Source organism: Desarmillaria tabescens (genome assembly GCF_030435595.1).
Source record: "Desarmillaria tabescens strain CCBAS 213 chromosome Unknown EV420scaffold_62, whole genome shotgun sequence".
Lineage (NCBI taxonomy): Eukaryota > Fungi > Basidiomycota > Agaricomycetes > Agaricales > Physalacriaceae > Desarmillaria > Desarmillaria tabescens.
The window spans coordinates 176741-193571 of record NW_026848361.1 but is presented as its reverse complement, the minus strand read 5'-3'; the positions used below and the strand labels follow the sequence as shown (position 1 = coordinate 193571).

Sequence of the window (16831 nt, the reverse complement as noted above, 5' to 3'; positions counted from 1 at the left end):
TCTTATTGCCTACGATCAATGATTAACGACCCCGAGAACTTGTAATGACGAGTCACAAGGGCTTGCAGAGATTTTAGCCTTTCTGATGATTTCACAGCGTCGCGGCTAACCCGTCAATCTCAGTCTAATCGAACTTTTCTTCCGAGGGGCAGTGTCTATTTCGGCTCAAGGCAGTGCGCAACGCTGCCTGCTGAGTCATCAACAAGTTGCTGCTTTGCCATTGTTTGCATACTGTAGTCATTGTCTTTCCACCCACGAGGGTAGAGCATGGTATCTGTAACTCTGCTCCTGCAGCCACCATGGCTGCTGTATGTTACGATTCTCTCTCTCCTAGTGGGTGCAGACAACCACTAGGTATGTGCAGGCTGCGCCATGACATTACCCAGTGCAATTGCGGGCTGGTCCTTGACACTTGCAACTATCAAAGCCACGTACGCGGCCGACGCCATCAGCAAATCCTTGCGGGGATCCAACCACCTGTATCGAAGCTGGGGACGGGTGGTCGGCCAAAGCAACCATGCCCTCATTGTCGTCCCACTCGAGAATTTTGGGAGAATGAACTCCAGGCTCATGTTGCCACGCATACGGTCCAGGAACGACTGGAGACGGCGTTGCAGGATGCTCAGAGGAACAAGAATGGCATCATAGTGTCTAACCTAGAAGGTATCGATTTCGGAATCGTCGATGAGGCTGGGCGACAGCCAGCGGTGGTCGCTGTACTGGTGCAAAGAACGGATCGAGATGATGCGGTGCTAATTTCTTTAAAAAAGTGCAGGATGCTCTCTGCTCAGAAGCAAGACGAGCATGGCGTAAAGTAAGTTTTTTCGGTATGTCGTATCAGGAGATGGGCCGGCTTGCTCCTTGAAAGAATTTTTTTCGGTTTTTCGTTCCGTGTTTTTTTGGTGAAAAACGGAAACTTACGGTATGCTCTTGCCAGGTTTTCTGTCGCTGTAAGCCCAACGTCAAAATTCATTCGCTCGTTCCGACCTCACGTGGTCTCCATAACCTTTCATCCATCTTATGCCGGGTATTTTGAAGATACCCTAGAACTGGTATTCTTCGATGTTTCCCAGCATCGTGGTTTTGTCATCCAGCGAAAGGTCTGCGTTACCGTCGGTGACCTTGCTGATCACGAACGGCTTGCACCCAAAGCACCCTACACTCAGCGGAAGCGACGTAACATCGCGTTAGACGGTCCCATCAAACGGAGCCTTCGTCCGCCCACTTGGACCCCGACGAAATGGGTATTCAAGCTTCCCCAATACAACATTCCTAAGAACCTCGTCGAAACATTGTACACTCCGGAGGGATACTTGAAGAGGACCGCTTCAAAGGATGTCAAGCGATGCATGCCTTCGTCGTTCACTACCGCTACGTATGCGCAGCACTTTCAGACACTCATTTATTTAGAAGAGGAGCAGATGAGGTATCTCTGAACTTCAATTCGTTGTATTTTCTACGCTCATCGTTTTACAGGCAAGATCTGGACACCTACTCGATGGTAGGTGTAGAGATCAAAGCAAACTACCCCAGATACGAGTGAGTATCTCTGTTTCCCCTTTCTTTGTTCCTGCTAACCACATCCAGACTTCAAGTAAAAGGGCTAGCTGAAGGGCGGCCCTCTGTTCTTGTTGGAGACTTCATCCTTGTTCGTCCCGTTGGTCAGCCAGACAAAACTTGGTTTGAAGGGCGGGTACATAATGTAACCATGTCGCACGTCAGTCTCCGCTTTAGCGATGAATTCAACATGTATCGCGGAACCAAATTTGATGTTCGATTCGTCTTGAACCGTATCCCCTTCCGTCGAATGCACGATGCCTTGGACAACAAGAACGACCCAGCCCGATTCCTGTTCCCCGGGCCTGAACACTTGACGACGGCGGGTCCTGTCACTTCGGCTATGTTGGAGGAGCTCGTGCCTCTAAACCGCGACATCGGAAGGAACAGGGAACAGTTAGAGACGGTGGCGGCTATTGTACATCAGCCAAAGGGGAGTGTGCCATTCATCGTCTTCGGACCGTAAGTGTGCCTTCTGTGGTATGCTATTTACACAGTCTAATCGTCTTGACATCTCCAGTCCAGGAACAGGAAAGACGGTGACCATCGTCGAAGCGATAGAGCAGCTCCTCAAGCGTGATCCCAATACCCGAATCCTAGCATGCACACCGAATAACTCCGCCGCCGACCTCATCACACAGAAGCTGATGCACCTCGGTGCCACAGACGTATTCCGTATGAATTCAATGACTCGAAAGTTCGGTGACCTCCCCAAGACGCTCCACAAATTCTCCCTTATCAACGACAACCAAGCATTTGCGATGCCGACCCTAGAAGGTGTTCTCAAGTACCGTGTAGTCGTCTCGACGTGCGTTTCCGCTGGCGCCCTGCGCAGCTTGGGCGTGAAACCCGGTCATTTTGAGTGCATCTTCATAGACGAGGCAGGTCAGGGGAAGGAACCTGAGATCATGATACCTATCAAGGGTCTCGCGAATAATTATACCAACGTAGTTTTGGCGGGAGACCTGAAGCAGTTGGGCCCTATTGTCCATTCGAGGTTGGCGAGGGATCTGGGGTTGAAGGAGAGTTATTTGGCGCGGTTGATGCAAAGGCCATGTTATGGTTTGTCTCCGTGGGATGGCGGTGTCAGTGGAGGACTCGGTGTCGTGTGCGTACTTCCTTCCCTTTTCGTTGCATAAACCCTCCTCACAGTCTTGTCTAGTATCATGCAGCTCATCAAGAATTTCCGATCTCATCCAGATATTCTGGCGTTCCCGAATGAACAATTCTACGGGAACCTGTTGCAAGCCTGTGGTGATCCTTTGTTGACAAAGAGCTTGGAAAATTCGGTTGTGCTCCCGACGAAGAAGTTCCCGATTGTTTTTCATTCTGTGGTCGGACGTGACCAGAGGGAGGAATCGTCGCCGTCGTTCTTCAATATTAGCGAAGCAACGCTCGTGAAGAGCTACTGCACATCGCTAATGGCCAAGAAGGGGATACGTAAGTACTTTTTCCTGAGGTGATTATCGCATCAATAACATGATCATAGGTGCTGAGGATATTGCTGTCATTACCCCATACCATGCTCAAAGGATGAAGATCCTCGATCTATTCTATCGAGATCCAAAGTTGAGAGATATTCGCGTCGGAAGTACCGAAGAGTTCCAAGGACAGGTAATCCAAATTTCATCTGCCTTTCACGAAAGTACTTATACCAACCGATAGGAACGCCGAATCATCATTATGTCTACCGTTCGGAGTAATGCAGAGTTCATTACTTCAGACATTCGTCGGACCCTCGGCTTTGTTGCGAGTCCCCATCGGTTCAATGGTATGTCTCGTCCATCTAGCATCTATTCGTAACATCTCATCTTTGCCTTAGTCGCCGTGACTCGTGCTCAAGCCCTTCTCATCGTCATTGGCAACTCAGATGTGTTGGCCCTCGATCCTATATGGCGCTCGTTCATGAATTACATCCATATGAGGGGTGGCTGGCGTGGACACCGGATTTCGTGGGATCCAAAGGCCAGTGTGGATGATTACGTTGAGGAAGTGAGGAGTAAGGCTGCTGGAGAGGCTGAAGAGACCATGGCGCGGTTGAAGGCTCTCATCGTGAATGTGGCCGACGGCGGTGATGCTATTCCTCCCCCGGATACTGATGACGAGGAAATCGATGGAGGCCTCGGTGATGGATTAGTCATGAGAGAGGAAGACTGAGCATGCAGCAGCAACATAGTGTCTGTTCATTGATCCATTGTAGCTAAATCTACTTTATTTATGCAATCAACTTCCTTAGTGATGTAACCCGCAAAATTGAGGGAACATCCATTGTTTGATGCAAGTTCAACACAATGTTGGCCTGGTGCAGTGAGCATGCAGGAAAGTCAAGGCAAGATTCTTACGGTGGCTGTCAAAAGGATTCGAGGTGCCTTAGGAATAAAATTCCCACCCGTAACGGTGGGATGTCTTGGTCAATGTGAATGGAAGGACGAATGATGATAGCAGCGCCATGTGTTGACGCGTGCCCTCAGTTGCAAGTTCGCTGTTTTGGCATTGTGATGCTGACTGCAAGCGAAAGTCCAGACAATCTTGCTCGCTTGTGTGTGCGACTAATGATAAGTGTGATAACTCTGTTACCAATGATTCTGGATGGATATATACTCTTCTCGGAGCTTGCAGCGTAAAGTGACCCTAAGGATTCAGGAAAGTCCTGCACTGAACGACGCCAACTCATTCGGACGTAGTCAATTATAGTATTGGTTTCGTCCTTGTTCATTTGAAAAGACTTAGTTTGAAAGTAGAATACTATTGGTAGGGTTTAGCCGGCACTGAAGGGACCCTCTCGATCCGCATCGTTCCGGAACGAGTCGCTCTTTGTCAGCAGGGGCCAATCAATCCAGTTTTCCATGAGACGTTCTTGGCTGGCAACTGAGGATATCACAGCGGCATGAGGGAGTGTGGTCTGTGACACGTTCTGTGTCGGCACAGAGCCCCGGCGTTCCTTTTTGGGACCTCGACCGGTTATCTATCTATCTATCTTGTCTTTATCGATGCCGCGACACCCCCCCCCCCCCCCCCCCCCCCCCCCCCCCCGTGCCATTCAGGCTTCAAGACCCTAAATCCTCAGCAGTTCTTCATGCTGGAAATGCCATACCTGTGAGTCACCAGTAGCCTCTCAGCAGGTGGACGACGTAGACTACTTTCAGTACGAGACAGAAGCTACCACGTTAAAGATGAGCCCTCTCATTCGTTTTTCTGGGAGTTTGAAGCTTGATTAAATTCGATGCGTCTTGACTCACGGGACACGCACCCTGGTTCGATCAGAATCCACCTGTGCTCCCTTCGGCCACGATGTTCGCCGTTCACTCTTGTTTCTCATTCCGATCGGCACCTTTATGTGTTGAAATACCACGGAAAGCTTCATTTTCACATGTCCCATCCGATGCGTCCGTATAGGGCACAAAGTGTCTGCTTCCGTTGTGGCTCACTCTACAGATTCTCGGGTCTCGTTGCCCGCGTTTTCTGATCCTTATGGCCCGGGAACTTAGTCTTTATGTTTGAAGCCCTTTTCTTCCATGTGGCTCATGCCCAGAGTCCGAAAATGGTTGAAATATACCACAAATGAGTTGTCATGATGTGCCTTTCGTGGATAGCCGCAATGCAAACACGTTCTGATGCCATACTCCGAGCAGTCTGAATTTATTCATATTCACGTCGCCAGCATACGGATTTATCGTACACTCCGAACCAGCTCGATAATCTTTGAAGCTTCTTTCAGAATACCGATTATCCCAACGGCGATCGATGCAAGGCGAAACAACGTACCCGCTCATCTCCTTCTGCTCACATATATCCTTCCAATATCCGTAATTTCAAATGTGTCTCAAGGTTATCACTTTTTTTAAGTGAGTCACGTCGGGACCGACGCCAACCTACTGGGTTCTGTGTTTTCGTCCGAGTGCAGGAAACTCAATGGTGTCTAGTTTGGCGTGGTGACATCGTCTAGTACTGCTTCCATTGCAGCCTGCGCTTCGCCGGCCTGTACACCCAGTTTTGAGTCTACTTCGACCTAAACTAGAGGCTCGTTCATTCTGGCACCTATTTATCGTCCCGTGGCTTTCTAAATCAGATCCTGGAGTTTGGCTTTAATCGTAATGAACAGAGACGAAGAAGTAAGATACCGATAGGTGTTGTGACGCGAGCGGAAGGCCGTTCCACCCCTGCAATGCCTCGAATTTACGCGTATAGTAGGACCAACAAGCGCCTAGGACTATATTGAGACAGAAGATCTGTTTCACCTGTCGTATGCGTCCTCATTCAATGCCCTCGATTATTATTGTTAACAGATACCGGGATTTGGAAGACGAACAATAGCGGAGACTTCCTCTATGATTTGGTGGACTGAATACGCGCCCGGGGCCATACGTTCCTTTAGTCACAGATAAATTGATGCAGGAACAGCTACGAGTCGTGTAATCTGCTATCAGTATTCCTGGAAACACAGATGAGCCATATCTCCAGAAGATTTATAAAGCATGAACATTCGTCGCAGACAACAACAAATGTCGCGCCAAAATTGAAGTTTGAATGCATTGAGAACCCCCGTCGTCTAGGAGGGTGTCCAATCGTGATAGATAGAATTTTTCAGCTAGAGCTGTACCCAGAACTGTCCGCCGCCATTCCTGCGGTCTGTGAGACAGATCAGTGCCGTTCGGCGTTCTGATTCAAGCTCAAGGTTGACATGAACGTTGATGACACGCCGCCGGATAGTCGGACCGTCTTCGACCTTTATCTAACCCATTGCCTTTTTTCTGCAGAATCTCAAGGTCCGCAGCTCGGACTCAGAGTCCTTTCTTCTCTCTGTCTCTCACTGGCACTGAACTGTTCAACGAGACTGTCTCCCTAAACTTCTCTTTTTCTCCGAGGGGACTATCAGTAACTTCTGAGCTAGTGCCTCTTCCATGTCCACTGTACTCCAGTAGTGCATCGGGTTTCAGCTACTGTTCAAGGGTTCGATTCCCATGGAGTGTTATACTGTGTACGTGATGACCTCTTTGTTTTGATTCTCTAGCTTATCCTTCATTTGTAAGAATCGGCAATTGGCAATAGCGGCGCACGGTTGTTGCCAGCTCTATTATTGTTTCCGCAGTGAATTTTAATTAGCTGCGAACTCAGTTTGCCTCCCTCGGCCCGGGGATACAATCACACAGGCCTCTCAGTACAGGACGACTCCTAGTAATTGGATGATTGCACGCCTGCTGAACCTAGATGGCATGCTCTGTGCCAGTGCTATTCAGGAATGTGCATATGCATTTGTTTCCTCGTACCACTCAAGCTTCGCCGTTCTTCCCTCTTTTGGATTGTAGCTACACAAGAAGATAGGTGCCGATACAAAGTCATGTATCCGATTTCCAGACGGCGACTACTTACTTTGCCCTCGACCTCCCTGTCATTTCCGGAACTCGTGATGACGGCTAATCCTCGAATCTACTTTGTCCCCCGTAGATTATCGGTCTACGCACGCGCGCCGGGTTCGACTCCCAGGCAAGGAACAATAAAAGTGTGGGGATATAGCCCAAGTTTTTGCTCGGGGCCGCCGTATTCCAACTTGCAAATTGAAAGGGGATCGACTCGCAGCCAATACACCCGCCCAGTTAGATTCTTCCCGGAGCATCTTTTCTTGGTTCGGGGCATAGATGTATGCGTCGGTTTGAAATTACTTCAAGCCGTCTCCTGTGGTATACTGGTTACCCGACTGGCGCTGGGTTCGACCCCCATCAAGAGATGATAGTTTGGTTTTTTCGGATTGTTTTTATGCATACTTCTAATTACCAGTGCAATATCGCTCGGGGTTTGAATACGCGTTCTTCCAACCCAGGCCCCAGGGTCTTCCTTGCAAGAATGAGTGCAAAGAAACGGGGAAAGTATTTGGTCGCAATCAAGCGCGTTCCTAGTGCACTGGTTGTTAGGGCCAGAGGGCGGGTTCGACTCCCAACCGGAGCGGTAACTTGGGATGATTGCTATTTTAGGTAGATGTGGCTTAAATTTCTGATATTGTCCCTAATGGCTAGCTAGATTATCCTCCCTGTCTGATAAACCTAACCGAATCCTTTTCAAGCACTGGCGTAGCGATATGATGAAGTGCGTTATATTAGAAAAGGATGACATGGACAGTGCGCTATTACGGCTCCGAGTCGCTGCATGCATGGATCCACTTGACCACATCCTCTGCCCATTCCTCGCCCTGCCCAGTCCCAAGTGCGAACACCAAGCTAAGGTGATTATGCCCTTTCGCGACAAACTCGTCATACGACACCCTCAAAGCCGCGCCGAATTTCTCCATAGCGGGGTGCAGGCAGGGAATGTCCTTCTCGCCGATACCTAGCAAGAGTCTCAGAGTCGGTATGGCACCCGCTGATTCCAACAACGCCAACGGCACCCTCTGTTTCGCCTCATCGTCTTCCCCGTAGTACAGTCTGACGGAATCCTTCATATCCGCTGGCATGTCCTCAAACGTGTACGGCCCAGAGAGGAGGACTGCACCCTTGATACGTGGCTGCAAAGTCGGGGAGTACAGCTCCGGAAGAGCGAGGATAGTGAACATGTTCATCGCCCCCGCCGAATGGCCGAGGACGTAGATATCAGAATCGGGGAAGGGGAGGTTATCCACAGCCCACTGCATCGCATCCCGCACGTCCTGCGCTGCGCCAGGGAATTTGACACCAGAGTCGACCAGGCGGTAGTCGGGGACGACAGTGATGAATCCGCGGGTGGCGAAGAAGGAGCCGAGATTGTGGTAGATGATGGATGCGGGAGCGGGAAGTGTGCGTGCACCCATGTAGAACCCGCCGCCGTATGAGAAGACGAGGATTGGGGTGTCGGGACGCGGAGTGGGAGGGTAGTACACGTCGAGCATGTGCCGGTCGGTTGGGCCATATTGGTGTGTCTCTCGCGTTGTCTGCTCAATTGACGCACGCTTGGATTCGAGGATGGGGACAAACGCGTTTAGTGCTGTTGGAAGAGGTTAGCTATAACAAAGGTTTAGGGGAAACGACGCACTCGGCACCAAGATATCGTTAATTTCTCTCCCTCCGATTTGGGCTGCTTGTTCCATGTTTTGCTGGATATTTACCACCGCCGCGCGCGTATCTTATACTGCCCAAAACATGCCCTCATCGAATCCTCAAACGACACACTGGATGGCGTTGCAAGGTTGGTGAACTGTGGCCCCGGCTCGGATGAGGATGACTGAGAGACACTATACTCCGTACTCGACGGCTAACATAACTGGGGCGCGAGGGGAGCGGAGCGTCGATCTCGGGAGAGACTGAGTCAGCTTCACGCGCATGCGAAACAAACGCGAGTTTATGGCGAAAGCGATGCCGGTCCAAGACTTAGATAGACGCTGAAACTAGCCAAGTCACATGCAAATCACGCACCGTCACAATGTTTCCTTTTTCGATCCACCTCATTCCGAACCCGGACTCGTCGCGTTTTTCTTCATGACAGTTACAAAGGGCTCAAACAGCAGCCGCTTCATGCTCACTGTATGAATGCGTTGATAAATCAACGCGTGACAACCCCATCTGTGCGAGGCTGCGAGTATCATAATTCTCACCTACTTACATGGCATTGATCCCGCCTCATTCTGGTGTAGATGGGCCTAGCGCCCATCCTGGTCCAACAGTTATGACAAAGATTCCAGGGCACTGTAAATAACTGGACCGGTGGAATTGTCGGTTCCTTACGTATAGAACCAGCCGAATACCTCTGGTGAGCAATTTGTTATTCACGAATATCATTTCTCGCCAAAACGGGTGACTCCTCGCGGGACTGGCTCATTTGCCCAAGTTCGAACTTAATACTTGGACAGGTTATTTCAAGTGCGTTGCTTCAAGGTTTATTTTTCTGCTCACAGTACTAATGCCTTATAAATAGTACTCGACCCATAACGTCCATCCCTTTCATGGCGTACCGGTTAACACCCGCGCTTCTCAGCTAGGTTCGACTCCCAGCTACAGGGTTGAAGCTGGATTTTCAAATCGCTGGCACTTGCTTTTTCCAAGTCCCTTTTTTTCGAAAAACACGGTGACGGCTTCTTTCTTGACTAGCAATAATACTTTTTCACTTTTCGCAATGGTAGCCGCAACTTACACACAACCCTATCTCGGGATCGGTACGTTCCTGTTCAATGTCCGCTTAGACTAACTGCAAGTAGCCTCCGCCGGGTTCGACTCCCAGTGAGGCTAGTGATGAAATTTGCCCGCGTTTTTTGGGGGGGGTGGGGAGGGGGAGCCTATCTTGATTCTTTTCCCTTGATGAGCTGCATTTCCTGTTGTGTTTTATTCTCCACCTCGGAACAGCGCCGCGATAACATCTTCACCACGTTCAGATCAACAACGCTCCGAGCCAATCATACTCTATGGCTACGCTCCTCTAATGTCTGTGTCGGCTTTGACTAACCGGAAACAAAGCACCCCATACACTGGGTTCGACTCCCAGCGAGACATTGCTAGTAGGATTATGTCAATTTGTTTTTTTGATCCTATTTTGGTACACGCGTCCAGGACCCCGGTGTGTCCTCGATACAGCCCACCACAACAATATCTTGGACTGTCCTAGCCCTGGATTCGCCTTTGAATAACTGGGAACAAAACTCCCAGCGAGACAAAGAAGAATCAAAATAGTTTTGCTAATGCTACTTTCTCTGTTAGCGCGACGGTTAGCACACAAGACCTCACGCTAGGTTCGATTCCCTCAGAGACCATGAGTTTATCCATGAGAATTTTTCATTTTTCATTTTTTTGCCATTCCACTTTCGTTATTGTTCAGTGTTCAGATTGTATAGAGGAGATACGGAAGCGCTGTGCGCATGTAACCGGGGGTCTACAACCCTCTCTGCACGCAAGGCTGGATTGGCGAAAGCTAGGGTTTACCAAAGCTCGCAGGCCATGAAGCAACGATTAAGTAAAGCAGTGATGAGACGTGCAGGTCGGCCGTGCGGAATGGGTATTACAACGTTAACTGGTTTGATCTTCTCGACTTGGAAACCAATAACAACGAGTCTTCGAATGAGATGGTTGTCCGATTGAGGTAAACATTCTCAAAAGCTGGCCACCTTGTTGGTATACACGGGATTGAAGCAAAAGCATACCTCTCAGGCTGAGGCTACTACGTATTGGATTTCTCGGGGTTCTCGGACATCTAATGTCAACTACTAAGGGACCGACTATCCGACGTCCTTTGTGCACCTTCGCATCGTCATAGCATCCTACGTTGCATGTGGCTCTATGAATCTTGGCTGCATCCGAGTTATCAAGCGAACACCACAGGACTCTACGGTGAGCCCGGGATGCCATTTACAGATGAACATTGAATACTGATCCAAGCAATAGTCGCCTCTTCTTCGAAATCCCTCAAATCCAAGGTCGATAAAGCCGTCTTTCCCACACATGGCCGGGTACTTTGATCGCGACTCCATCTACGCCACGGCTCGTCTGACGCCCATATGGTTCTCCTAGCTAGTCATCACAACCGGAAATGAATGAATGCGGATGTAACGTTCCCTAAGGATTATTGTGAATGGATCGAGTCGCATTGTTCAAAATGAGGTGTTTCATTCCTGTCGTCGAGACTCAATTTTCTGGCCTACCTAGCATACATACATACAGCGCACACCCTCATTATCAGATCACCTAGGTTCGTGCAAATAACTGGGACGAAGTACCATCCTGAATCCATCCTCTATACCCCCGAAGAATGGCCATGTTCCATCACAACAATCACTTCCCCGTGCTTACGCCTTCTTAATCCTATGATCATCTTCGAGGCCAACATTCTTTGTCGAACACTCATACCGGAAATTCCTGTCAATGTTTGCCATAACCTTCCAACCAACCATCATGATTTTGACGGGGATTCCGAGCATACGACCATATCCGACTTGGGTTCCGGACCGTTATGTATATAAATTCTCTCGTGTTTTTCCAAGCACAACAGGTCCCTCCCCCCCCTCCCCCATTTCTACCTTTCGGCTTTTCAACGTTCAACCCCTTCCGAATTCTTCTTTCAATGGTTCAACGCCTCATCTCCCTCTTCGTCCTCTCTGCGTCGATCGCACTCTCCTCAGCGCACCCTCTGCAGAAGCGCATCTCTCAGATCATCTCCGATTCCACACACGACTGGGAATAAGCATGCGTGAGTTCCCGTCTTTCCCGTGTTCAAGTTGTCGTTTTATCTTAGCCTCTCTTTCTCTCAGGTCACCGCGGGCGGAGCAGACCAATGCAACACCCTATCCCAAACCGCTTTTACCAGCCTCTTGGCTGCCGGAGGAAACTGTGACCAACAAAACGCGGCTGACCAGATGATCGACCTCGCCAAACAGCTTGGTAATGACGCTGAGATGATCAGGCTAACCCAGCTGTTTGTTGAGCAGCCTCGTAATGCCGTGAGTTTCATACTTACCTTCCCACATCCTCATCTAACATACCTTCCAGCCCGACAGCTTACAAGTTCCCTACTGCCAAACCGCCCCAAAGAACTCTGAACTCAACGGATTGTTCCACTGCCAGTTTGCCGGATCCGACTTTACCAAGTTTAGCGGGGACCAGACTGGGAACGTACCGCTCGGATTGGACGCTGTCAGTCCACCTGGTTCGTGCCCCGCCAAAACTGATGGTCCAGTTCCCGATGGCGTGCAGCTGAACACTCTCGTTCAGGATCCTGGTGTTTGGTACGTTAATGAACTACTAGTGGTATGATAACCTGGCTGACCGGGAATACAGAGATTCCAGCTCGGACTCCACCGCTCTGGGTCCATCTTTATGTTTGGGTTTTGTGGAAGGGCGTGTATACGTAAATAATATTGTCCAGAAATTCCAGAGCTCGTAGGGGTGTCTTTAGTTCTGTATATTAAGATAGTTAGCATTCAGAGTCAGTCCGCGTTAGAACGCGATATGCCCATAACCAATCAAACACGCCCTTTTATGGTTGTTCTTGTATATCATCGTTGCTTCCCAAAGTGCGAAAAAGAAGTTATGCGTAGTAGCAAGGAGAGGTTAGAACTTGAACAGAGATGGTTGTCGATCTCGCTCAAGTCCTCAAAAGATGGCCATCTCGATAGGATATGCGGGATTGAATAGTGCATAGAAAAAACAATCCAAGAGCAGATGAGCCCAGTTCTTGAATCCCTTCCTCAGTCGAACTGCTGGTGGTTGAGTTCCAAAAGGGAAGGATATCTCGGTCTGAGATCCCGAACCAATCAACGTCTGATCATCACGAGAATCTTCTGAACTGAACGTCCATCTTCTCCAGTACCTCAACTGATACTGCACTGGAAACAGGGCGGATAAAACCCCTCACGTCTTGGAAAAGAAGATACAAAGGCTGTTGGGATTTTGCCGGAAAGTTCTAGAAGGGGCAATCCGGCATCATGCTGAGAGTTGCTGAGTAAGCACGAGACTAGTAGAATAGTGTAGTACATTCTAGATTACATTGCAAAGTAGTATAAATACAAGCTCTGTAGGAGCCTAGGAACAACAAGTTCATATCAACTGGTCTTACCACTGACCAGCCAGGAGTCTACCCTGCACAACACCAAGGATTCCAACAAAGGCCAAAGGCAAAGAGGGGAGCAACAAGTGAATACTTGGCCCCTTTATAGAGAAAGCCTAATGGTCACGCCTCAGACATATGTCATTCCGAATAGATCGGTACCTGAGTACCCCTGGGACACAATGGCTTATGGATTTAGAATAATTGGACATTATATCATATATACTAATATACATAATAACTAAAAGTATATTATATATAACCAAAATTGTATTTGATTATTTATCGCAAGAAATATTGATATTAATAATATGCACAATGTCAGGTCTGTCTTCCTCTCCTATCTCAAGAAATATAATGCATCAGTACCACTTTCACCTGCACTTGACCTGATTTTCCAGATGGAAAAAGACTGAGTCATCAGTCCTATCATTATAACTTTTCATATCTATCTGATTATCATATAACTGGTCTGATACAGAATCTCCATCATAGTGCAGGTATAGGGCCTGCTCCCCAGTGTATATGCATCAAATGCCTTCACTATCTTGTGTGTCAAATCATGGAAAGCATGAGAGTGTTCCAACTATTTAAATAATCATTTGTATCTCATCAGTACATTGCATGTGAGTACACACCTTACTATTCACACAATGTGTCTTCCCCTCAACATAGCCTTAAATCTCTTCTGTCACACAATATCTGCACCAAGACCCTCACCTCACACTGATAAATTGGCCTACTTTGTGAACGCGTATGAGTCATGTGATCCTCTGATCCCTTCACATGGTCTCACTGCTGACCAATTGCATGACTGAGAACAGATGGTCACTGCTGACCAATGTTGTGACCATGATTCCGAGCTTGGAATCACGGTCACAGCTGACCAATTGTGTGACTGAGTTTCCGAGCTCGGAATCATGGTCACAACATTGGTCAGCTGTAACAGTCACATCCAATTTAAGAAACAGTAACCATAGGGGCTATTTTCCGGTCATAATAAGATTTAGGCTGGTTTCTGGGTGCTTGGTTGGTCAGGGAATGGTACTACTGTGCCTGACCAGGAAGCAGGCCGAACTGGTTTGTTTTAACTGTAAAAAATCTAGCATCACAATTATCCCATGTTAGTCACCACTTGTAATAAGAGAAATATCTGTTCTATTATTGTATGAGATTTTGAGCCTGTATGAAAGGGAGCTTCTTACACTATGAATATTTTCCTAATTGATGGCCTCAAAAGCATGAAAACAGGTCAACCAGTATTTTACATAATTTAAAGCAAACTATCCTTACTGTTATGCTGTTACCCTCTCCAGGAGCATCCATAAAGTAAGCTATGATCCTGAATTACATTGTGGAAGTGTACGACTGTGATAACGGGTGAAAAACAGCCTTGTTTGCATGAAGTTGCTTGCAAATAGTAATTTGACTTTTTCTCAGATCAAAAAAATTATTGAGAGGGAAATTTAAGATGAAAGAACAAAAGCTCTTGTACATAGATGCCAGATAGCCCAACCTCCAACCTGAAAAAAAATGCTCATGAAAAGGTACCATAGTCGTCGAGATATGAGCGGTTGACCCGTTACCATGCGTGACCTGTTATCTGATATGGCACAGTAGAATACTCACAAACCTAAATAACATAAAAGCGGACCTACTAATGAGGTATGGGGCCTCTGGAGAGTGTGTAATATAGGTAATTTCGCAAAAATGGCTGCAATATTTGCTTTTTGGGGTTTTTTAGGGTGATACATGCATTGTATCGACCAGGGAACTTCACCAATGAATTTCCTGACCTTGAAAACCCCTAAACAATCCTTCTATAGCACTTGTGGTATATTTTATTACCAGGATTAAATGAGCACATTAGCTTTTTAAGAGAGGATTGGGGTGCACATATGGTTTATTTTATTTTCTGAGCTTCGGATGAGACTGGGATTGTTACTACCTCATATAACACAAGGATTTAAAGAAAACCTACAAAAATACATGTTAAAAAAGAGTAATAGGGGATGGAGGAGATATACCTTGTATTACGCATTTCTAGTGGTTGGAGAAGGTATTCCTGTTATCTATTAAATGATATATATTATATAATCATTTGTACAAATTCCCATATTTATCCAAAATGTATTGGAAGAGATATAAGCAAATCATTTTGCAAATGATGAGGAGCACATCCCCAATTTCGATATTCTGATCATTCTATAGCTTGGGGAATGTCAGAATCGGATTCCTTGACCCAAAAATGGTAGGGTCACCAATCATCCATGGGAAGTGAAGTGTCAACACTCCGAAGTACAATATGAACTTTCCTTGATAATTGCTGCAGTCTGATTTGTTCATACCATTAGATGTTTTCTTGATAAAATAACCATGGATGATTGGTGACCCTACCATTTTTGGGTCAAGGAATCCGATTCTGACATTCCCCAAGCTATAGAATGATCAGAATATCGAAATTGGGGATGTGCTCCTCATCATTTGCAAAATGATTTGCTTATATCTCTTCCAATACATTTTGGATAAATATGGGAATTTGTACAAATGATTATATAATATATATCATTTAATAGATAACAGGAATACCTTCTCCAACCACTAGAAATGCGTAATACAAGGTATATCTCCTCCATCCCCTATTACTCTTTTTTAACATGTATTTTTGTAGGTTTTCTTTAAATCCTTGTGTTATATGAGGTAGTAACAATCCCAGTCTCATCCGAAGCTCAGAAAATAAAATAAACCATATGTGCACCCCAATCCTCTCTTAAAAAGCTAATGTGCTCATTTAATCCTGGTAATAAAATGTACCACAAGTGCTATAGAAGGATTGTTTAGGGGTTTTCAAGGTCAGGAAATTCATTGGTGAAGTTCCCTGGTCGATACAATGCATGTATCACCCTAAAAAACCCCAAAAAGCAAATATTGCAGCCATTTTTGCGAAATTACCTATATTACACACTCTCCAGAGGCCCCATACCTCATTAGTAGGTCCGCTTTTATGTTATTTAGGTTTGTGAGTATTCTAGTACCATTCCCTGACCAACCGAGCACCCAGAAACCAGCCTAAATCTTATTATGACCGGAAAATAGCCCCTATGATGCCATCATTTGGTTGCGTCCAGCTGATTTCAGCTAGATATTGATGGGATGACTTCACAGGCTAATTATAGATTTTTATGAAAGGTCCCACGGAAAATTCTGGCCCATCCCGATGGGAAATGTGCCTAATAGTTGAGAAAATGCGGATTTAGGCTGGATTTAGGCTCTCATACATGTGTATACTTATCAGGCCTACAGACCTCACAGGATTGTGTACAATTTAATTCCTGAGCCTACAGGAAATTGTATACAAGGCTGGCCTTATGAGGTGTATAGGTGACTACTCCTAAGACCTAAGTACTTTGTCCTTATATGGTTGATTAATCTTGTTCCATTGAATTGGTCATACTAACAATGCACTTCCCTGTGTCTGATTACTATAAATGGTATTTTGAAATTCAGAATGGCATATGTCTGAAGCACGACCATTAGGCTTTCTATACCTTTATTCCCCTTTATTCAATGTTGACGCCTCAGGAGCCACCCATCGAATCCCTCTGAGATTCTATCTGATATATTCCTCCTTGCAATCAAGAGACCTTACAGTATTTTCAGAGACCTATGTCAGGGACCATGGCTACTAGGGAGGGTCTGTCGGTGATGGCGCGACATCGCATGGGCTTGTCCTGTGCTGTGGTCGTCCTTTTTAGTGTGTTGGCTGAAACATGGACAAGAA

At 47.0% G+C, this 16831-nt stretch overlaps 3 protein-coding genes across 3 annotated transcripts; 2 read left to right on the top strand and 1 right to left on the bottom strand.

The window, feature by feature from the left end:
• The first annotated feature begins 218 nt into the window (after positions 1 to 218).
• Positions 219 to 3821, top strand: EV420DRAFT_1071448 (P-loop containing nucleoside triphosphate hydrolase protein). The gene is made up of 9 exons (XM_060465637.1): positions 219 to 814; positions 938 to 1426; positions 1477 to 1539; positions 1588 to 2019; positions 2078 to 2665; positions 2720 to 2997; positions 3047 to 3171; positions 3223 to 3328; positions 3380 to 3821. Exons 1-9 carry the CDS (start codon positions 300 to 302, stop codon positions 3712 to 3714), a joined length of 2931 nt encoding a protein of 976 aa, XP_060324478.1. The 5' UTR covers positions 219 to 299; the 3' UTR covers positions 3715 to 3821.
• A 3710-nt stretch (positions 3822 to 7531) lies between these two features.
• EV420DRAFT_1071401 (Alpha/Beta hydrolase protein) lies at positions 7532 to 8923 on the bottom strand. Its single transcript, XM_060465636.1, has 2 exons — positions 8557 to 8923; positions 7532 to 8508 (listed from the first exon to the last, which is right to left on the bottom strand). Exons 1-2 carry the CDS (start codon positions 8609 to 8611, stop codon positions 7679 to 7681), a joined length of 885 nt encoding a protein of 294 aa, XP_060324477.1. The 5' UTR covers positions 8612 to 8923; the 3' UTR covers positions 7532 to 7678.
• A 2838-nt stretch (positions 8924 to 11761) lies between these two features.
• On the top strand, positions 11762 to 12257 carry EV420DRAFT_1278194 (uncharacterized protein; the record flags this gene model as incomplete). Its single annotated transcript, XM_060468071.1, has 2 exons — positions 11762 to 11944; positions 11994 to 12257. Coding segments are annotated over 2 exons (447 nt in total), but the record flags the coding sequence as incomplete, so codon positions are not given.
• Between the last annotated feature and the right edge of the window lie 4574 nt (positions 12258 to 16831).

Excerpts from the sequence above, each read along its gene's own strand:
- EV420DRAFT_1071448 (XM_060465637.1), top strand. The coding sequence starts at position 300 with ATGGCTGCTGTATGTTACGATTCTCTCTCTCCTAGTGGGTGCAGACAA. Across the intron at positions 3,172-3,222 it reads CCGAAGAGTTCCAAGGACAG|GAACGCCGAATCATCATTAT; the intron begins GTAATCCAAATT and ends ACCAACCGATAG. Across the intron at positions 3,329-3,379 it reads GAGTCCCCATCGGTTCAATG|TCGCCGTGACTCGTGCTCAA; the intron begins GTATGTCTCGTC and ends TCTTTGCCTTAG.
- EV420DRAFT_1071401 (XM_060465636.1), bottom strand. The coding sequence starts at position 8,611 with ATGGAACAAGCAGCCCAAATCGGAGGGAGAGAAATTAACGATATCTTG. Across the intron at positions 8,509-8,556 it reads TAACGATATCTTGGTGCCGA|CACTAAACGCGTTTGTCCCC; the intron begins GTGCGTCGTTTC and ends CTCTTCCAACAG.